Below are 22817 nucleotides of genomic sequence, written 5' to 3' on the forward strand. Positions count from 1 at the left end.
GCCAGGACTACTAGTCTACCTATGGATTCTATGCTATACTTGTGAACTATACTATGCTATACTTGTGAAAAGGCTTTTAGACTAGGGTATTTTTGCTTTGAACCTGAAATAAGCATATCACATTCTGGAATTTCTGCTGTATTGTTCCAGTTAGGCCATGGTTCAGCAGAAATGAAACTTGCAGTATTTTTGCTGATCTCAGTTTCAGCTGAAACAAAGCTCACAGGGATCCAGGAATGATTTTACAAGACAAGGTTTGAGGCTTGTGGCTCACTTGTCACCTGATTTTACCAGTGCTTTCTCTTCCTTCTCTCCTGCTTCCCTTCGACTGCCACCACTGCTATACCATTGTGGCATATCATACCAGACCTACTCACATGTTTCCAGCCCCTTCCCTTCTCCTTCCCTTGCCCTGTTTCATTTCATGTCTAGATTAAATATGCATGTTTTGCTTCAGACATCTTTCAGTACTTCTGTGATATCTTTATGCTCCACAAAGAACATAAACCAGGCTTTTAGGAAGTCTGATCAGAATGACTCCCTTCTAGTACTGGATACAGAAACCTATTATCCTTATTTATAGGGCTATCAATAAATTAAAGATTAGGGTATAATTCTACATAACAGTACTGGGAAGTAATCCCCTTTGAAAACAAAAAACAGCTTACCGTATTTTTCCAACAATAAGACGCCCCCATGTACAAGATGCCCCCCACTTTTCTAGCCCAAAATTTAAAAATCAGTATTTTAAAGATAGTGCAGAACACATTTTTATTTAGTAATTAGTTAACATTTACCTGATACACTCGGTGGGAGGAGGTCCAAACCGTCTCTCTGCAGCTCTATTTCCAGGCTCTTTTGCATAACTGATTACATTCAAGCACAAGTGAAACTGCAGATAGCTTGTCTCTGCAAACAGCCTTCCTCTAATTGGTTTGTTCAGCATCAGCTGACGTCAGTTACATCAGGCTCGTGATTGGAGGAAGTCTGTTTGGGAGACAAGCTATTTCACTCGTGATTGGAGGCTAGCAATAGGAGGAAGCCTCTCTGCAGAAACAAAGTTTGGCAGTTTTGCAACCGCGATTCTCAGCTGACTTCCTTGAATAAGACGCCCTTCAGTTTTTAGGGTAAGGATTTTAGAAAAAAGTATCGTCTTATAGTCGGAAAAATACGGTATTTCTGAGTAGGTGTGCATAGGGTTTACACCGTTAGTTAATAAATTGCATGACTTTTGATTGTGTACAAGTGAAATAATTGTTTTCCAGAAAGTAGAAAGCAGTAGCAGAATTTTTCCTCCCTTTCCCAGGCTTGCTGTTTATCCTTGGATATACAGTTGACAATGTATGCAAGGGTCAGGCAGAGAGTTCAGATTTCAGTACGTATTATTTGGGCTAGATATTTAAAATACTTTATCACATGTTGTACATTTTCAGTAGCCTTGACCAAGTAATGGAACTTGCTCACATTCTTAAATAAAAGACAGGTATCTTTATTCTTGGATAAGTTGAGCCTTTGTTGTTCTCTAATTAACGCAGTTAGGTTATATGTCAATTCCTTCATCTAGCCAACATTCACATTAAACTTCTTATACTCAGAACATGTTTTCAAAATTCTGTTTCAGACAATAGAGAAGAATATTGCTGAATGGAAGATACAAATTGGTGAATATAAGCAGCACATTTTGGCTGAAAAGGAGAGAAAAGTGGAAAGAAGAAATGCCCTGAAAAGAGCAGCTGTTGTCCAGAAACAAAGGGCTGAACATATGAAAGTGGCTGTCGAAAACTTAATTTCCAAAATTAAGGAGAAGGTCAGTAGCTGTAGAAGGCAAGGTGAGAGGATAGTAGGTAACAGGACTGGCCACTCTTCCATAGTAACCACTTTACGAGAGTGTCCTCAACACTCCTTCAACATCCCAGATCTGCCTGCTGGTTAAAAAATATTGCTTATATCTTCCTGAAAGGAAACTGATAACTGGCTAGTAGTTTAATAGATAGAAATTCAACTTCATATACACACATGCAAATTTTACATTATTTTATGAAGAAATACATATAAGGGTATGGGGGTGTCTTACTTATTTTGTGCACATACATTTTTGGAAATTGTCTGAAAATTTTACCTGTTTTTATTCAAAGAAGCACATAAATGCATTCAGGTAACATTCAGCTGAATGGCTAGAAAAAAAATAGATTCAGTCTAATTTTGAGTAAGGAGTTAGACTGTAGATGCTATATGTCACAGTGTTGTGTGGTCCACATGGTTGGCTTCTCATGTATGATGCATTTGGTTTTCTTGAGCTACTTTATAAGACTTGCACATTTTTTGAAAAATGGAAAATTTCCAGATCTATGAGCAAATCACTTTTGTCAGGCTTCCATGGGAGCCTGAAAGAAGATGGTTGCTGCTTTAATGAACTGTATCATTAAAGCAACACATCCTTAATGCAACTCATATATTAGTGGCATCTCTTTTTTCAGGCTTGTGTGGAGGCACTGAAAAAAAGCTTGCATACTTTAATGAATAGCAAAGAGATTTTATGCCCGCACAAGGTTCAAAGTGCTTCTTATGTTTGTTTATTTCATCCATGGCTTGAAATAGTTGTTGTTTTGCTTTTGATTTAGCTGACGTAGCTAAAGGTTTTGCACTGTTTTAAAAAACATCCAATTGAATATTGTAATGGTTTGTGTGTGTTTTAACAACAAGCCTTCTTTAACTATTATTTGGAGTAGGGGTGTGTGTGTGTGTGTGTTTGATGCTTACAGTACTCTATTGCAAACTTGTAAATAAGCATACAGAAATTCCTAGCCTGGAAGAGAAGGGACTAGGAACTTTGTTCTATCAGCAATCCCTGGATTTCTGCCCTTTACCCAGAGGGGGGAATTTTTCCAGTAACTTGCTTAATTTGATTCTAGACAAGAAAGAAGAGTGGGGTAAAGCATCCCTTCTCTTTCAGCCTGTTCTAAATGGAATTCCTGTTACCTGTGGCAACTGGTGAAATGCAGCTCTATTGCAAAATACTTTCTAAGTTCCAATCAATATATTTTTTAAAAAGCTTACAATTCCCATTATGATCTCACTGGGTTCCTTGTTGACAACAGTTTCATTGGCATTAGCCAATCAGACATCCATGGCAGTTGAAATAGGAGAAATGTTGCCAAGCAACATTCTCTTATTCTTGCCTGTAAATGTTGGGTGAACAATGAAGGAGAAATTACTTGGGGTATCCACTACAATTAAAGGTTGTGATCATTTTCATCTTTCATTAAAAACATTTTTGGACAAAATCATTCATTGAGGAAAAACATTCCTAGTATTTTAGAAAATTCTACCATGACGTTGTTAGGTTATTCTGCAGTTACAATGTTTTACAGTTGTTTTTTTCATTTTTTAAGCAGTGTATTTATGATGAGGTTTCAAATGTTACTCTGTGTTGCAATACCTTCAAAAATTGCTTTAAATAAAAACTTCTGAGCTTCTGGAATTTGTCAGGTTTAAAAATGAGATCTCTATATTACAAACTATATTTTGTATTATCTCCAGGAAATCCAATTGTCTGAGGCATTTTCAGCTTCTAATATCTGGAAAAGTCATCACAAGATTGTAATAGAGGAAAAAATCAAATTAGAAGTCCAGGTTGAAACTCTGAAAAAGTAAGTAAATGCCTGTGGCTAAATAATTGTTCTCCCTCTTTTTAAAGGGTATCACATAGCCTGTTTTCATGTCATTTGTGTTATGTTTATAATTTCCATTCTACTTAGGATATTTTATTTGGAAGTTTGACAGGAATCAATAAAATAAAAGCGCTAAATAAATAACAAGCCCCAACTTTACAATAGAGAAGTTTTTGGATTACAGTAATTTCTCCTGTGGCTTTCAGTGGGCTTTAGAAATAAAACAGACTTACTGTGGGGCTTATTGAATTGTGGTCATTGTTCCTAAGCAGTAAATTAGTTTGGAGAATGTCTATATTAGTCTTTTTAGTGGGGCAACAATTATATTGCTGTTGTCTCTATTAGATTTTTTTTAAAGACATTGAGAAGAAGATACAAAAACACTATCATTTAGTCATATCCTACCCTACTTCTGTTATGGTAGATTTGTTCTATTGTGATTCATTTGTAAAGAATTCACTTGGGATATAAACACTCATTTGGTCACCATTAGTGACTAACAGTTTCATGGAGGTGAATGAACAGATCTCTAGAGGAAGAATAGATTGAACGTCTCACTTCTCTTCTGTCAGATTTATTTATTTATTTATTGAATTTGTCGCCACCCATCTCGATCAACGACTCTGAGCAGTTTACAAAACAATTGCTTGATTTCCATAGTGGAAGTTGAAAGAATAGGTTTCTCTTCGACCATGGCCAATACAGAAATAAGCTGGTGAAGAGAGACAGAATAATCTGCTTCTTTTCGATCAGTCTTGCAGCATTTCTTCTACAGGTGGTCCTTGCTTAGCAACCACAATAGGGGCCAGAAAATTGGTTCTTAAGCGGGGCGGTCATTAAACAAGTCACCATATGACTGGACCCGATTTTACAACCATTTTTACAAAGGTCATTAAGCAGATCACCATGGTTGTTAAGCAAATCACCATAGACATTAAGCAAATCATGTGGTTGTTAAGCAAATTCCGGCAGAAAACATCCATTGAGGAAACTAGACTTGCTTAATGACTATGGTGATTTGCTTAACAACCATCATAAAAAAGGTCGCAATTGCGATCGTGTGACCACAGGGGGTAGTGCAGTGGTTTGCAACAGTTGTAAGTGCAAGTACAGGTCATAAAGCACTTTTTCTGAGGTCGTCGTAACTTTGAATTGTTAAATGAACAGTCTTTAAGCAAGGACTACCTATATAGCCAATACAACAGGATAAATGAACAGCTACATCCTTCCATCATCAGAATGCTTCATGGAAGATAATGTACATGCATTTCCATGTTGTTATGGAAAGGAGCATTTCTCCTCCATTGTAATTGTAGAGGGGAAAGCTATTAACTTCAGTGAGTTAATTCTTCTGTAAAGGATTAGTGCTTTTGCCATCAAACTGCAAACACTGATGGAAGTCAGCTGCAGCTCACCAAAGCTTATGAAATTTATTAGTTGGAAAAGATGCCCCCAGACAACTGATTTTTTTTTTTGGCCACCATAGGCAAATATGGCTCTCCTATAATGTCTACAACAAGAAGCACTTGCATTTCTGGGGTCTGTAGAAATTTCTAGCTTTTACAGTGAGCAGACAGTGCCACGTATGGAACTTACTGAGTGTGATAAGCAGTCTATGAATAGCATAGATAAAATCATGCTCCTCTTTTGTATGCTATAGTGCAGTGTTTTGGAGCCATACAAACTGGATGCTGCAGCAGTTTTATATTAAGTTAGCACCTTTTGTATGCACATTGGGGAATGAACTCTATGGAATATAGCGTGAGATACCACAAAATAGGTGGACATAAGATCAGACATCGTTATTCTTGAATAAATCTTAAATTTCCAATCAGATAATTAAATTTAATCATATCTTTTCCTTTAATAACATCAATTAGAATAAGTAGATTTTATTTTCTGAAATACAGTTTTCTTAATATATGAAGATAGACATCTAAACATCTAAAAAGTTGATAATAGGGAGGTTGTACTTAAACCAGTTGTTATAATTAATTGAAATTTATTTGTAATGAAATAGTATTATGCATATTGTTATGTATAATAATTGCTAAAGAAGTTGTATTTGAAATTTTAAAGGCATACCATGGATCTTGTAATGGATCTGAACAGAATACAAGAGGATGGTAGAAAGTCAACAAACAAGATTATCCAAAAGCTTAATTTTGTTGCTTCTGAAAATAAAAAGATTTCTATAGAAAATTCAGAACTAAAGGCAAGTTACCCAAAATGTTATTTATAGTTCCACCTTACTCAGCCCAACTTCCTCCATGGAATTCCAGGAGTTTTTTTCCTAAATGATTTGTCTTTAAATTTAGAGGGCTGTCTTAATTTGCTGCAAATACAGTAATAGAAATAGACAGGTTTTTTTCTGCCTAATCCTCCTGCGATTGTCAAGTCTTTATTCAGAATAATCTTCCTTTTGGATGGAAAGCTTTTAAAATGTTCATTCTAACTCTCAAAAATGTTTACTAAGAATGATTCTTAGTTTAATAGGGGATTTACTCAGAAGTAAATCTAAGATTCCAGATGATAGCATTGAATTTTATGTATCCTACATTAAAAAATCCCAAACTTTTTATTGAGCCATTAAATTTTTCTGGACCAATATTTATGCAAGTTATGCTCTAATTGTAGGCATCCCTTGCCATTTTGGAAGAAAATTTTATTTCTGCAGAAGCTGAACTTGTAAATTTACATGAACAAGTGCATCAGCAAGAAGAACTGGTTGAACAATATAAAATTGAGGTAAGTTGCTGTGGGCCTAATTTGGATGATATTTTCTCCCTGTGCACAACATGAATTGAAGGTTTTCTTTCCCTGTTAGTCTAGCAAAGTTTAGAGCAGGGGTCCCCAAACTCTTCAGCTCATCAACCCCTCCATGAAGTTTCAGATTGTTCATCAACCTCCAAACATTTATTATATGAAAACAGTAAATACTACTTTAACTAATAACACCACAAAAAACAACAACAATGATACCAACAACTATTGGGGGTCAGTATTGAGCACTTAGGGGAACCCTGGTTTAGAGCCTTATGTCTACTAAAGGCAATGCATAACATAGAAAATACATTTCATTTTGAAATCAGAACAAAGCATCCGATCCAGATGATTCTGTCAAAATGTTCCAAGTTGACTGGACTGCAACAGGAAAAAAATTGAAATAGCACAAGTGCTCTCTGTTCCATCTGTAGGAAGCGATAGGAACACAGTATGAGCTCTTTGTCTGCTTGTTTTTACACCAGCTCAGCGAAGTAGATGGAGTGGCTATATATAGTGGCTACTAGCAGGCAGGCATTTCTCCTCATGTGAGTCTGAGCTCGCTGCGACAGATTTCTTCAAGGCTTTAGAAACCCCATTTTGTAAGTCCAATAAGTCCTTGCCCAGATCATTTTTCAGCTCTTGGTTTATCATTTGTATTTCCTCTCTGACTGACATCTCTATCTTACAATCCATGATTTTTTATTTTCCAATATTTCTATATCAGCTGTGATTTATTTCTCCTCCTCCTCCTGTCTGTCTATACATTCTTCCACATTGTTTTCTTTCATAATTTTCATTTCTTCTTTCATTTGAAAAATGCATTTGGAGGTGCAGAAACTATTGCTGTCAATTTAGCTATACATTTCTGTCCCAATTCTTCAAAAATCATCTGAAATATCTCAAATGTCATGCCTTTGTCATTTTGTAAATTCCACTTTTCTCTTTCCTGCCTGGAACTTTAATGCCTTGTAGTGTTCCATTTCTGTAATCACAAAGTCTCATGATTCTTTGTTCTTTTATTTTCAAATTTCAGCCAATGATCTCATTCCTAATAGACTAAACCATCTGTGCTCCCACGCAGATATTATTTTGTTTACTCAATGTTTCAAAATTCTTAGCAAAAGTCTTAATATTATAAATTTGTCTGGTCCCTTAATTTGTTTAAAAGTTTCTTAAATTAAATTCTTATTTAGCTTTTTGCCATTTATTCTATGTTCTTTAAATTCTTTAAGCTGTTAGTTAATTTTTCTTCTGTTTTGGGATGAAGTTTTACTCACCAGATAGTTTTTCAAACTTGTTTAGAAGACCTCTTTTAACTTTAGAATAATTATAAATTCAAAAGTGTTTAGAAAGTGAGGTTAGACGAACCCAGTGTCCTTAAAAGCTCCGCCACTGTTGAGAGTTTTTGATGGCTTCTCTCATCTCCTGGTGCTTAGACCCATGAGTCGATCACTGTCCTGCAGTCTCCTCTCAAGGAGCAGCCATCCAGAGCACAAGTGGGCAATCTCTTGTCCTCTCGTTGTCCAGAGAGGTTCTGTTGGACCATGCTTATTGTTGGTCTTTGCTGGGGCATCTCCGCTGCTTCAGAGATGTCTAGTTCACCATTCCTCACCTGAAAGTCAACCAACACCACTTTTTGGAAGTGGCTTGCCAATCCTTTCTTCCTAGGGTTGAGAAAAGTGATTAGTCATCTGCTTTGTGGCCAAGGCGAAACTAGAACTCACAATCTCCTGGTTTCTAGTCTGGTTCTTAACCACTACACCAAACTGGCTTTCAGTAATGAAAGAAGGGGGTGTTAAAGAAAGATCCACTCTGGGTGTCAAATATGCTAGGTACACCACTGACTCACACCACCCTAAATTCAATCCAAATAACATTGCTGTGTGTATATGTTAAAATATTCATATATGAATAACAATAATATATGTAAAATAAAATGTTATCCTAGGTGGCAAAATTAGAAATGGAAGCTGAGGAACTGAGAACAAGGTATGAAAAGGTCATGCATGACAGCAGAACTATAACAGAAGGCAGAGATTTAGAAACGGATATGGTACGTGGTTGCAATCTACAGTATATTCTTTGTGTTCCGTTCTATGGTTTATGGTTTGACTGCAGGAAGGTGAGCAAAGTGACTGAACTCTATTTTTTTTCCTCCACTCCCAATGCAATTACGCAGATGAGGAGCCAAACGGAGGCTTGCCAGAAGGAGGTAGAATTTGTCCGTGACTTACAGAAAGCAGCTGAAGAGAAACTGCAGAAGGATCAGGAAAAGCTCCTCTCCTGCCAAAAGAGCTGTGTAGAAAAATCCAAAGCCATTAGGGAGCTGCAGGCTCAGGTGCTTCGAGAATAAAACTTTCCCATTTGATATTTAAATCAGCACCAAGATATATTAAGAAACTGGCAACTTGGCTGTCATCACAATCATTGACTATCATTATCAACTTTTTTAAAAATTGGAGGGTTTTTTTTCAGCTAACTCTAGTTTTTCAAGGAATTAATGTTCCAAATTGTTTTTTCTGTTGTTTTTAGAGTGGGTGCTATATCAGATTCATTTCAAAGTGTGGGCTTGGGCCTATAATGGCCCCAAGGGCTTGGGACCAGTATTACTCAGGAATGACTTTCTCCCACGTTGAAGTCCTCCCTTGCTTTTCTTTTCCAATAGAATTGTAGGCAGCAGGAACACAAATGAGCTATAACAATTTCAGTTTTCAGTTGCAACTGTTAAACAAAAGAGTAGCCTGTTGCATTCTACTGGGCATTTTAAAAATATTGTGTACTGGTAGTCTGCGATTTACGACAACAGTTGGGACTGGAATTTCATTGCTAAGTGATGCGGTCGTAAAGCACGACTGGGGAAGGGAGGAGAGGGGAGGGTGGGTCAGGGAGGGTGCACAGGGATGTGGCACGGGTTGGGAAGAGGGTGCATGCGGATGCAAGGGAGGTGGAAGGTGGTGTGCAAAATAACATTTTTTTAAATTGATATTTATTTTGAGAACTCTTTGAATAGGCATGAGAGGTAGCAATTGGAATAATAAAGCTGATACAATAAAGTGGAAGAATCATGTAGTTAGGTTTTCAGTGCAAGCTATGCCTCCATGCAGATAGCTAATTCAGCAGCCATAATTCTCAACAACTATCAGTCTGGAAGGGTATAAAGAACTTGTCCCAACATACAGTGATCACAAAATCTCAATTTTGCTGAAATTATCTTTCTTACTGCAACTCTTTCAATAAGAAGTCAGTATCCAAAGGAAAGGCAAGAACCTGATCATTGTGTTGAAAAATACATTGTTACATGGTGCATAACAATACACAAAACTTCAAATTCAAGAGGATTTTTTTTGTTTGTTTAGTATATTTATAAGTCCCTTTCCAGCAAATGCTCTCATAGTAATATACAGTGAAATGACAAAATCACAAAACTAATTGGCATGGTAAATAAATAATTCAAGAGTGAGTTTCTCATAGTAGAGCAGTGAAATAAATTGGCATCATAAAAGCACACAGTATCCTTATATTTTAAAGCCAGGGCAATATAAAGGTGTCTGTTTAACAGCCTCCACCCCCAAGAAAAATCTTGGAGGCAAGTGAACACATGCTGAACTAATTCAATAGAAAAGGGGTCCATTTTCTGTTATTTCTCAGCTTAATTCAGAAGGTGAGAAGAATTAAAGCAGGATCTAATAATTGGATCTTGATGTGCATACCTTCTTGTATGTAGGGCAGAAGGGAAAGCAATTGTACTGGAGAACATGGAGAACAATTGTTTTCTGCCTTCTCTTGCATGTAGAAGGATGCTCTGTATGATGAAGCATGGAAGAATTGTTTCCTATCCTGCATGGAACTCTCCCTTGGGAGAAGACAAAAAGCTTCTGCTTGAATTCTCCCTGAACCATGATCTTGGATTATATTATTCTTGCAAAGTACAATCAGAGCAATTTGTATTTACAATGGATTCATCCACCAATATTCGCAATGAAGGATAGAACAAAGCTAGTTTCATAGTTTGTTTCTATATACAGTAGCTCCATTGGATATGCTAACATTCCCCCTTTTTTTAAACAGATAGGTGATAGTGATGGATTTTTGAAAAAGCTTTCTTTGGAGGAGGAAAATTACAACATTCAGCTAAAATGTGAAGAAGTTAAAAGGTAAGCGTGATATTTGCTTTTCTTTAAAGCTACTTATTCCTACTTATTTCTGTATGTGCTATTTTTATACCTGTATATACTTGACTTAAAAGAAAATTAGAAGAAATGGAATTGCAAAACAAAGAACTTGAAAATCAGTTGCTGAATCAAGAAGATAGCCTTCAGAAAACTGAACTGCAGTTCAAACAGAAACTTGCAGAATATGATGCTTTAACAAGACAACTAGAAGCTGCTTTGGAAGATGGAAGGAAACAGGTAAAATCAGTATTGACTGCTGAATATTTTGTTACTGAAATTAGGAATAATAATCTGTCTATACAGTGGGGCAAAAAAGTATTTAGTCAGCCACCAATTGTGCAAGTTCTCCCACTTAAAAAGATGAGAGAGGCCTGTAATTTTCATCATAGTTATACCGCAACTATGAGAGACAAAATGGGGAAAAAAATCCAGAAAATCACATTGTCTGATTTTTAAAGAATTTATTTGCAAATCATGGTGGAAAATAAGTATTTGGTCAATATCAAAAGTTCATCTCAATACTTTGTTATATATCCTTTGTTGGCAATGACAGAGGTCAAACGTTTTCTATAAGTCTTCACAAGGTTTTCACACACTTGCTGGTATTTTGGCCCATTCCTCCATGCAGATCTCCTCTAGAGCAGTGATATTTTGGGGCTGTCGCTGGGCAACACAGACTTTCAACTCCCTCCAAAGGTTTTCCATGGGGTTGAGATCTGGAGACTGGCTAGGCCACTCCAGGACCTTGAAATGCTTTTTACAAAGCCACTCCTTCGTTGCCCGGGCAGTGTGTTTGGGATCATTGTCATGCTGAAAGACCCAGGCACATTTCATCTTCAATGCCCTTGTTGATGGAAGGAGGTGTTCACTCAAAATCTCACGATACATGGCCCCATTCATTCTTTCCTTTACACGGATCAGTCGTCCTGGTCCCTTTGCAGAAAAACAGCCCCAAAGCATGATGTTTCCACCCCCATGCTTCACAGTAGGTATGGTGTTCTTTGGATGCAACTCAGCATTCTCTCTCCTCCAAACACGACAAGTTGAGTTTAGACCAAAACGTTCTACTTTGGTTTCATCTGACCATATGACATTCTCCCAATCCTCTTCTGGATCATCCAAATGCTCTCTAGCAAACTTCAGACGGGCCCAGACATGTACTGGCTTAACCAGGGGGACACATCTGGCACTGCAGGATTTGAGTCCCTGGTGGCGTAGTGTGTTACTGATGGTAGTCTTTGTTACTTTGGTCCCAGCTCTCTGCAGGTCATTCACTAGGTCCCCCCGTGTGGTTCTGGGATTTTTGCTCACTGTTCTTGTGATCATTTTGACCCCACGGGGTGAGATCTTGCATGGAGCCCCAGATCGAGGGAGATTATCAGTGATCTTGTATGTCTTCCATTTTCTAATTATTGCTCCCACAGTTGATTTCTTCACACCAAGCTGCTTGCCTATTGCAGATTCAGTCTTCCCAGCCTGGTGCAGGTCTACAATTTTGTTTCTGGTGTCCTTCAACAGCTCTTTGGTCTTGGCTATAGTGGAGCTTGGTGTGTGACTGTTTGAGGTTGTGGACAGGTGTCTTTTATACTGATAACAAGGTCAAACAGGTGCCATTACTCCAGGTAACAAGTGGAGGACAGAGGAGCCTCTTAAAGAAGTAGTTACAGGTCTGTGAGAGCCAGACATCTTGCTTGTTTGTAGGTGACCAATTACTTATTTTCCACCATGATTTGCAAATAAATTCTTTAAAAATCAGACAATGTGATTTTCTGGATTTTTTTTCTCATTTTGTCTCTCATAGTTGAGGTATACCTATGATGAAAATTACAGGCCTCTCTCATCTTTTTAAGTGGGAGAACTTGCACAATTGGTGGCTGACTAAATACTTTTTTGCCCCACTGTATACAGTGGTTCCTCGGGTCACGAACGCTTCTGTTCACGAACAATTCAGTTCACGAACAGCACCGTTCACAAAATTTTGCTTCCGTTCACGAACTCCGCATCGGGTGACGAACAGGATCCGCGGCCATTTTCCCTGCTGTGACATGTGGTCGTGGCTTCCTGTAGGGAGGGGCACTCTCCCTCCAAACAATAACCGCCTCCCCACCTGCCTTCCTGTCTTCCACACCAGAAGTCGCCTCAAGCAAGGTTAGCGTTCTCTCTCTTCATACTGTACTGTACTTTGTTTCATATTTTTGTGGTTTAAAAAAAAAAAATACATACGGTTCAGAATGGATTAACCGTATTTACACTGAACCTTATGGGAAAATTTGATTCGGGTCGCGACCAAAATCGGTTGGCGACCAAATTCATAGGGGTCAGAACAGATTAACCGTATTTACATTGAACCTTATGGGAAAATTTGATTCGGGTTGCGACCAATTTGGGTCGTGACCAGAGTCGCGGAATGAATTAAGTTCGTGACCCGAGGTACCACTGTATATGCATGTGCAAAGATCACATATACTCACGTAATGCTTCCAAATTAATTTAAAACCCTTTTGAGGTGAATGAAATAACAGTTGATTAAGCTATTATATATTTTTTTATTTATTTATATTTCAAATTTGTCACCGCCCATCTCACTGCATATATAATCACAGAGCATTTGTCATGTTGAAAAAGAATTATCCTTTCCTTTCATATTGGACTTCCTTCCTCCCTCCTCCCTCCCTCCCTAAACTTTAATTGGGCAATAGTCCTAGGACAAAGCCCATTTCCTTTGTTCTGGAAGTATGTTCCCCTGATGTTAGACGGGGGGGATTGCGCGATTAGATGTTTTCTATCAACAGGTTTCCTCTACATTTCTCTAGAAGGCAGTTCTGCAAGAATAGTGAGTCTGAAATCCACAATTGTTTTTCTTTTTGAACACGCTGTTTAGTATTACTTAGCAATAGGTCATTTTTCAAGGATTGTTTATGGCCTAAAGTTTGTAAATGGTACTATATCTATTTTCATGTATTGTTTCTCATATTGTACTATAACTCCTAGTATGTGACATTGTAAGATGAGAAGTTTTCTTTGGCTTTTGCAGAAGAGTTCATGGAGCAGCATTAATTCATTTTCTGCTTTCGCACATTACTCTTGGAATCAGTTCATTAATTACTCATTGTGAGATAGAGGTGATCAAAGATGCATGCCCAAAGTACTCTTTCCTGATTACTTTTCACATTGTCAAAGTGAGCCATAACACTGAATGTTAGTTAAGTTCTGCTCAAATTAAGTATCAGGAAGGAATATCTTCTTGCATCTGAAGCTGAATTCGTACATTGATAAATAGTTTTGTGGCCCTTTGAAAATGTGGCTGTATATGAACAATTTCCCATATGGTTTCGGACCTCATAATAGTGCAGTTAAAATTGTTCGAACTCTGAATGGAGCTATATATAATAAGCAACTTCCTAGTGAAGCAATTATTTTTTCCCACTCATTTTCATTCCCCTCTTTGTAAGTTTTTCTATTTTTAGACAAAAATAAAAGTGAATTCTACTTTAGGCTTTGGTAATTCCCAAAACAGGCAGTCTTTACTAGCATCTGTTTGGTGTTAGGTCTTAATAAACATTTTGCAGGTAGTTTTGAACCTACCTCGGAAAAATTCACATGATTATTTTGTTCTTTATCTCTGAATATAAATTTTTCCTCAATAGCAATTCAAAAGATTAGATAAATTAGAAGGAATATACATGTGGCAATATATGACCTAATTTGATAGATTCAGATAGAAGATCACATGGATGTATATATATATATCCATGTGATCTTCTATCTGAATCTATCAAATATATATATGTATTGCTGTAATGCAGCTTTATACTTTAGCCCCTACCTGGTAGGCACAAATGATGAGAATTGTATGCAAATGGGATTTTGGAAGAGGGATTAATCAAGCATCCTGACCAAAAAAAAAAAGCCTCTGCTCCTCTGAGGCTTATACAGGTAATCCTCATTTAGCGACTGTCTCGGACAGTGACCGCTTGAAGTACAGTGGTGATGAAAAAGTAACTGTGACTAGTGTCTGCATTTATGACCTTTGCAGCATCTCTCAGTCACGTGTCCGCCATTACAGTCAGTACACATCCTGTGCCTGACCCAATCCCCCCCCCTAAATAAGCTATCTCTTCCTGAGCTGTTTTTCTCCCTGGCAGCTCAGCTCTGTGACCTTAATTAGTTCATTAAAATGCTGGGCCAGTTCCCTGCTGCTGCCTGTAATTGACAAGACCCTAATCAGTTTCACACTAAAGACTTTCTTTTGCCTCTTAAGCAGCCAGTGGTGAGCATGCTAGGCAAACAGAGCATGCTAGGCAAACAGCGCACTAGCGCATTTCTTTCTGTATGTATTGCCCATTATGTGCCTGCTTACTCTCTTGCAATCCCTTCCTCTCCAGTGAATGTAAATACAAACATTAATTCTCTTCTTGCTAATTATTCCAGCACCAGGGTGAGCATTCCAAAGGGTGGAGAGTGGGGAAAAGGGGCTATAAGATTTGCCCTTTTACCCTGCTTCCTTGTGAGTTGAGTCTGGAAACCTCCTTCCCTGCCGTTTGGACTCACCCAACTGTTTGGGGTCGTATCTTTCTGATGCTGTGAAGCAAAGGAAAGCTGAAGTAAAATCATAAGCACAGTCACGTGATTTTTCATTTAGCGACTGCTTCACTTGACTGAGTTGCTAGTCCCAATTGCAGTCACTAAAGGAGAGCTATCTGTACAGTAATGCAATGAGTTCCTGCAGGAGATCTCAAACTTGAGGGCTTTCTTCTTGCAGTTAATAGCTAGTCCTTGTTTTGTAAAGCAGCAAGATTTATGGGCTTATTTTTCAAGACTGCTATAATTTCTGGAGGAGGGAAATTGTAATATTGTAAATTAATTTTGTAAATTAAGTGATTGATTTGATATTTTAAAACTCTGATGCAATCCATCATAATTGAGCTCCTAAACTAATCACACATCATAACATATTTATCTTTTGGATTTCCCACCATTCTGAAATTTGGTTTTTAAAAATGGAGCAAAATGGTTTTAAAATATATTTAGTAATGTGCATTTTGTGAAAGGAAAATGCATTCAAGAATGCAAATGTAAAGACACATTTAAATATGAATTCTTGACCTATTAACATTGTGAAATGTGAAGATGGGGTGGCTTTATGAATGAATACATGTAAAATAGAATTATGCTGGGAATAAGTTGTTCAGTTTATATGTAACCCAGTAGTTCTTATTTACATTTGCCGGTAGACAACTAAAAAAATTACTGGCAAGTGCCTAATGTTTCAGCAAGTCTAAAACATGCATCTGTCTGTGCATATATTCTCTAAATAATTCCCATGTTAGAAAGAATGCTTTCATTCCCTTTTCTATTTGATCTCCATGCATGTTCTTATATAACATATTAGACAGTTTGTGGTGAAGAATACTGAAAATCAGTTTATTAAAGTCTACTTTTATTTATATACATATATACATATACATATAAACAAACACACACACATTAAGTCAACTTAATCCATGAAAAGAACAGTATGGAGAAAAATAAATGTTGAATCTCTCCTTTTGAAAAAACAAAATCAACCTGATGAAAAAATAGAAAGTGCAACATGCAATCAGAGAAACATAAGATGAAATTACTAATTGGGTAAAAAAAATCAAATTGTATAAAGGGGTTTTGCCAGGATACCCACAAAGGGAGCTTTCTCTTGATAGTCTTCTTAATAGCTAGGATTGAACCAAAACTGTCTTCTTGATTGCAACCTGCATCACTTCAAATAGTTTTCCTCACTCAGAGAAAAGGTTCAGTTCGTTTCTCTAAATGGAAGAAAATTGTTCAGCTAATTCTTGGGTCCAAAAATAGATACAGCTTTAAAAAAAGTAATGTTTGGTATTTTGGATTGAGCCAAGAAATAGGCAATCAAAATTAGGAAAATCTTGTCATTTCTATTTAAGTGGTTATTTGAAAATAGTGGTAGCTTTTAAAAATTTTCATACTATACTTGAATGTTAATGTAATAAAAGTCATAAACATATAATTTCAGTCTTGTTTTTTTTCCTATACATTTTTTCTATGAAAAATATGGATTTCTATAACTGACAAGCATGTATGGTGACCATTCACAGAAACATAAAATAGTTTTTTGTTGAAACTGAAAAGCTATGTAATTCAAGTGAACCCTAAGTTGTTTAATTCTTATAGTTAGCAGAGGAACTGGAAAAAATTACTTCTAAAGAGCAATCCTTTCACTTGAAAATACTGGATCTAGAAAGTGAATTAAGAGAGAAGAAAAAAGAAAAGAAGGAGCTATCCAAAAGACTGGACAGTGTAAGTAGATTTTTTTCCCTGCCAAAAAGCTTGATGTGTGTAATAGCATATCATCTAGTTTAAGACTGATTTTAATACTACTCCTTTTATTATTTCAGTATTACTTTAATTTGTCTTGAACTTTTTAAACTCAAAGACAGGATAGCACATCTTTAGATTTCAGTAGAAGCTTAAAGAGGTCAATCACCTTGAATCTACCAAATGAAGTATATTTTATTTATAAAATAAGCTACTTAGCTGTGGTCCTCTAGTTCACATAAATATTCCAGCTTATTCCATGGTTATCATGCAGTTTCCGTTGTTCAATATCTACAAAAGAATGAATTTGTAGAACACTTAATCTTCACTTTCTACTGTTTGCTGTCTGTCCTTTTCCTTCCATACCCCAGACCTCTTATTCTCAACAATCTTTTCTGTGCATGTTCCTCTATGTACTGAATTATATGCCTTTACTTCCAAGAGTCCATTGAGAACTCTCTACACTGATTTCTTCTAGCTCTGATCATTACAAACTAAGGGGTGGAGAGTAAAATTTTGAGAAGGAAGTGGCTAAAAGGGAAGGATTAAATATCCCCTCCTCACACATGGGCTGGTTGGAGTTCCAAATACATGCCATAAATTGGAGTAAATAATAAGTAAAACAAGGATTTACAAACTATGTAATTAATGCATCATGTAATTTCACAATATATTTCTTCCTTACATTAATCTTGTCAGGATATTGAATTAAACCAAGGCCATCTGAGATCTGATGCCTAACAAATCATAAAGCTCATTAAGATAGATGAAGAGAAACTTGAACAAACCTAACTGCAATCCTAAAAATATGTTTTAGTGAGTACAGCCATATATTTGTCTACACAGTTTAATGTTCCTATTAAGATGAGTTAGGCTGATTCTTCCCAGGTAATCATGGAGTGCAGCCAAAGTCTCATTGGACTTGTTGCAGCTAAGTAGGCATGCATAGAATGCTTCTTCTGCCTTTTATTCATGTGAAAATTTAGTATAGAGATGGGAAACAGGATCTAAATCTGTGCTCATTGTGTGGGCTCCCATTGTGTCATTGGGATCACAACCAAATTCCCAGAGTTCCATCTTTTTTCATTTCAGGAGGAGAGACCAGACAGCTACGACAAATGGAAATCTTGCCCTAGTTAGAGATGGCAAAGATTAAATCTGGGCCTTCTACAAGAAGGCTGTGTGCCCTATTATTGAGCCACTGTCTTGCCTTTTGAAAAATCTTCCTGGATTCATGTGTTTGCAGAGTGTTTTTGGAATATCACTCGCATCAAGTAATCAGTAGCCTTTTCCCAGAAACCTTTAATTTATTTGAATTAACCATTCCAAACAAGGCATCAGAAGGCTTAGTAGATACAGATTACATCTGTCTTAAAACTCTTGCTCCAACAGAATATTTCCTTCCTTTCTTGTGTCAGGGCCAATATGTTATGCTTTAAGCATTTTCCATTTTTGTTTTATTTAGGCTGACAGTTAAAAATACACATGAAGCTAATATTAATTCATGCACAAGCAGAGTGTCATAGAGTTAATACAGAACACATCTTTTGTTCATCTCTGTTTAAACAAACAGAAGCATGTACACATATGCACATGCACACACACTACACATTACTGGAAATACATTATGGAAAAGAAAACACAAACCAGATTGTTCCATTTCGAGTAAAGTATTTCTGGAAATAATTGTGAATTGTACATACCTATAAACAAAGCTCAGGACTGCTAAATGTATACATGTTATAGGTTATCGTCATATGTTTAAAAAAACCCTTCCCCAAGAAAGTAATTTGGGTGATCACTTTTAATCAGAAGTGATTACTGCAGGCAGCCCTCACAGATGCAGGGACATTTGCTTACCTGATGAGAAAATATCTGGCCTCATACCTGAACATAAAAAAAATGTTAAGAACCCTGAATTAATTGAAAAGTTCATTTTTCAAGCACTTAGTTCTGAAAATATCAATGTGTTAATTTATTAGTAATGTTTATTTATCTTTTTTTCAGCGAGAGAAACTTCATGAAGTGTCTTTGAAGGAACTAGAACACACTCTTCAAAGATCAGAAAACCAGAACCAGAGTATCCAAAACTATGTGAAGTTTTTGAAAGCCGCCTATGTAACAATGTTTGGCTGAACTCCCTTATTTCTTTCAAAAACTAAAGCATATTTTGGAACAGATCTGTGTCTGTGTTTATAGCATTGGAGCTGATTGTGTTTAGGATCTCTTCCACTGTGTTCCCTGAAATGCATAAGTTTTAGCAAAGTACCCAACATCTGTTGAGAAACAATCTCTACCAGGCATGATTGTTCCAGGAAATTCTTGAGGGTGAAGAAACGCACAAGAGGACCAGCTAATTCTAACTCTGATACAGAAGACTAAGTTGAAGAAATGGAAGTAGCAAGAACATTGGAGGAAAGTGATCTTGTAATGCTGGAGTTCTTGATTTTGAAGAAACTAAAGTTGAGTGTAACCCAACAAGTATCTTGTTTTTTTTAAAAAAGCTAATATTAATAAACTCAGAGCAATAATTGCTAAAAATCCCAATGAGGAAAAAAAAAGGAAGACAGCAGAAGCAGCCAGTGGCTATAGTAGGAACTTGATTGTTATCTGAAAACAAAACAGGGCACATGTAGAAGGTGGAAAAAGGGACACTTCAATGAAAAAGAATACATACAAGTAGCCTGGAACTAAAGAGCTGGTGACAGGAAAGTTAAAACAGAGAAACCCAGTTTTGGCAAGAGATGTTATGAACAAAGATGGATTCTTTAGGTATATTCAAAATAAAAAGAATCAGTATAGCTGCTGCACAGTGAAGATGTCAAAAGGGAACAAAGCAAAAGCAGAATTACACAATTTTATTTTGGCTCAATCTTCTCTGAAAAGATTATGTGCATTTCACCAGGCAATTATGAACGGCAGAATGAAGAGGCAGCATTTAAGCTTGAGATTATTGAAAATGGTCAGAGAATATCTATTCACTTACCTCAAAAAAAGAGGGAAAGGGGGTTGCAGGAAACTACAGATGGTTAGTGTAACATCAATGTCTGAGAATATTTTAGAACAGATCATGAAGAGATTAGTCTGTAAGCACTTTAAACAATAGAGTTATTAATAGGATTCAGCATTGATTTGCCAGTACTTAGTCTAACCTTGTTTTTTGATCAGGTAATTTCCCAGCAGATTCTGAGAATGCTGTAGAATAGTACATTTTTATTTCACCAAATCATTTCAGGAAGTATCTTGTGATATTCATTACAATGATTCATTGTACATTCATTAAGATATTACCAAATTAGTTATTTGCAGGCTGAAGGAACGACTATTAAGTAGCTAAATACCTGGCTTGAAAATAGTATTCAAAGGGTGCTTATCAAGTTGGGGTAAGGTATCATGTGGGATACCACAAGGTTCAATCCTGGATCCTATACTTATCAATATTTTTACTAATGACCAGGATGAAGAGGTGAAAGGAATATTCATCAGATGACACAGAATTGGGTGTGATAGCTAGTAATATTTATTTTATTTATAGGGCACCCAATCTAAATGACTCCATGTGGCTTCAAAAGCAAGAACAATAAAAATAAGAAACACATCATAGGTGTCCAAAAGAGAAAGACAAAACAAAATTTGAAAAAACCTCAACCCTAGAAAATGGAAATAAACTTTAGAACAATTTTGCCAGGTTAAAGAAATGGGCTGTAGGTAACACAGTGAATTTCAATGGAGACAGTTGTAGAGTTGTTCACTTAGAAAACAATAATCCAATGCAGAAGGAGGGGATACCTGGCCTGGTAATGGTAAATGTGAGAAAGATCTTGGAATAGTTGCTGACTGCAGAATGAAATGGCTGCAAAGAAGGCAAATGCAATTTTAGGCTGCATCAACGGAAGTATCATTTCTAAACCACAGGAAGTCATACATTTGCTTTGTATTGTTGAGAATCCACTCGTAGTATGTGATCCAATTTTGGGCACCATACATTAAAGGAGGATCGCACTGGAACAAGTTCAAAAAAGAATAATGAGGATAATCAGGGATGAGAAACTAAGTGATTGAAGGATCTGGTATTCTCCACACGGTCACTCATGCCCTGGTCACCACCTGGTTGGATTACTGCAATGTGCTCTACATGGGGCTACCCTTGAAGAGTATCCAGAAACTACAGCTGATGCAAAATGCAGTGGCGCAGACAGTTCTGAATGCCCCCAGGGGGCCCATATAACACCTCTGAAACGCGAACTGCATTGGTTGCTGGTTTGCTTCTGGGTCCAGTTCAAGGTGTTGGTTACTATCTTTAAAGCCCTTCATGGCACAGGACCAGGTTATCTGAGGAGCCGTCTTGCCCCCATTATATCAGCCCGTCCCACTCAGTCCAGCAGAAAGTGCATGTTGCAGACTCCACCAGTCAAGGAATTTTAACTGGTGGGATTTAGGAAGAGGGCCTTTTCTGCCATGGCCCATGCTCTGTGGAACAACTTACTGCCCAAGGTGCGGTATACCCCCACTCCCACGGCCTTCAGGAAGAATGTGAAATCTTGGCTATGCCAGTTGGCCTGGGGGCCTGATGGGGGCTCGCACCATTGGAATTGGCTCGTGGGGTAATTGATTCTACCCCCCCCATCATCTTGAGTGTTTTAGTTTTTTATGTATATGGTCTTTTTATATAGTTTGATTTTTTAACTAAATTAATGTGGATATTTATAGTTTTAACTGTTTTTGAGATTTGATTTTATAGCCACCCAGAGTCACCCTCTGGGAGAGATGGGTGGCATATAAATTTAGATGATGATGATGATGATGATGATGATGATGATGATGTTTAACCTTAAGAAAAATCAACTGAGGAAGAAAAATGACACTTTACAGATATGTGAAAGGATGTTACATGGAAAAAGACTGAGATTGTCTCTCCATTATTTCAGAATACAAAATGCATTAAAATTCCTTGTTGAATATCTTTGAAATCCAAAAAACTACTTGGGTGGTAGGGAATTGCTTTGGGGGTGATATCCACCAAGAATATTTTATCTGGGATGGCCTTTTGTCCTTTGTTGATGAATAATATTTTCAAAGCTGATGGTGATAACATAAAAAATACAGTTCCCCTGATCCAGGATTCTGTTGGGCTTGCATGCACTGGTGAAATTTATTTATTTATCAAATTTGTATATCTGCCCATCTCACAAGTGATTCTGGGTTGCATACAACATTCAAACAAAAAATTAAAATATAATTATAAAAATATAAAACAATTATTAAAATTGAAATATATTAAAAAGTCAGATATACAAATCATAGGCACAGAGAGAGTGAATATATCAATAGTGGAGCCATCTTAAGATGTTAATGGTTCCTTGGGACCTCCAAGCCTAGCGACATAATCAGATCTTGAGGGACTTCCAGAATATTAGCAGGGATGGAGGAAACCTAACGGGGGAAGGGAGGGCAGGGATGTTCCATAGATGGATCCCATGACAAAGAAGGCCCACCACCAGGGACCCACCAAATGTAAGTCCGTGGGGGGTGATACTTGCAGCGTGCCCTCTCTGCCAGATCTAGTGGGATGGGCTGGGCTGATGTAATTGGGGAGAGGTGGTCCCTTAGAGAACCTGGCCCCATGCCACAAAGGGCTTTAAAGGTTAAAATCAGTACCTTGAATTGCATCCAGAAGCAAACTGGCAGCCACTGCAGCTCGTGGAGCAGAGATGTGATGTGCTATTCTGGAAGCGCACAGAGCTGCCCATGCCACACATGTTTCTTTCTGCTTTGAATTTTGCTAATCAAGATTTTATTTTTGCTATGAATTTTATTCCCATAGTTCTGAGTCACACTCTGTCAGTTACCTGAGACTAATTGGAGTTATAATCAAGAG

At 37.1% G+C, this 22817-nt stretch overlaps 1 protein-coding gene across 7 annotated transcripts in view; it reads left to right on the plus strand.

Moving 5' to 3' along the window:
- Nucleotides 1–22574, plus strand: part of ODF2L (outer dense fiber of sperm tails 2 like) — a 97144-nt gene extending 74570 nt beyond the window's left edge. For 4 of the 7 annotated variants that reach the window (XM_088153352.1, XM_088153353.1, XM_015887373.3 and 1 more), the window contains 10 exons: nucleotides 1622–1807; nucleotides 3541–3650; nucleotides 5751–5886; nucleotides 6309–6419; nucleotides 8386–8490; nucleotides 8617–8775; nucleotides 10506–10591; nucleotides 10684–10846; nucleotides 16796–16921; nucleotides 18947–22573. In XM_088153352.1, the coding sequence (XP_088009478.1) occupies nucleotides 1622–1807; nucleotides 3541–3650; nucleotides 5751–5886; nucleotides 6309–6419; nucleotides 8386–8490; nucleotides 8617–8775; nucleotides 10506–10591; nucleotides 10684–10846; nucleotides 16796–16921; nucleotides 18947–19075 (1311 nt within the window). In that variant the 3' untranslated portion in view covers nucleotides 19076–22573. Of the gene's footprint in view, nucleotides 1–1621; nucleotides 1808–3540; nucleotides 3651–5750; nucleotides 5887–6308; nucleotides 6420–8385; nucleotides 8491–8616; nucleotides 8776–10505; nucleotides 10592–10683; nucleotides 10847–16795; nucleotides 16922–18946 lie in introns of all 7 variants that reach the window. The other 3 variants (XM_088153351.1, XM_007424116.3, XM_007424119.3) reach the window with 2 other exon arrangements.
- Nucleotides 22575–22817: the final 243 nt, after the last annotated feature.

The sequence above is a fragment of the Python bivittatus genome, unplaced genomic scaffold, assembly GCF_059951505.1.
Source record: "Python bivittatus isolate LINGU-HERP-01145 unplaced genomic scaffold, Pbiv_v1 ctg000700_np1212, whole genome shotgun sequence".
NCBI lineage: Eukaryota > Metazoa > Chordata > Lepidosauria > Squamata > Pythonidae > Python > Python bivittatus.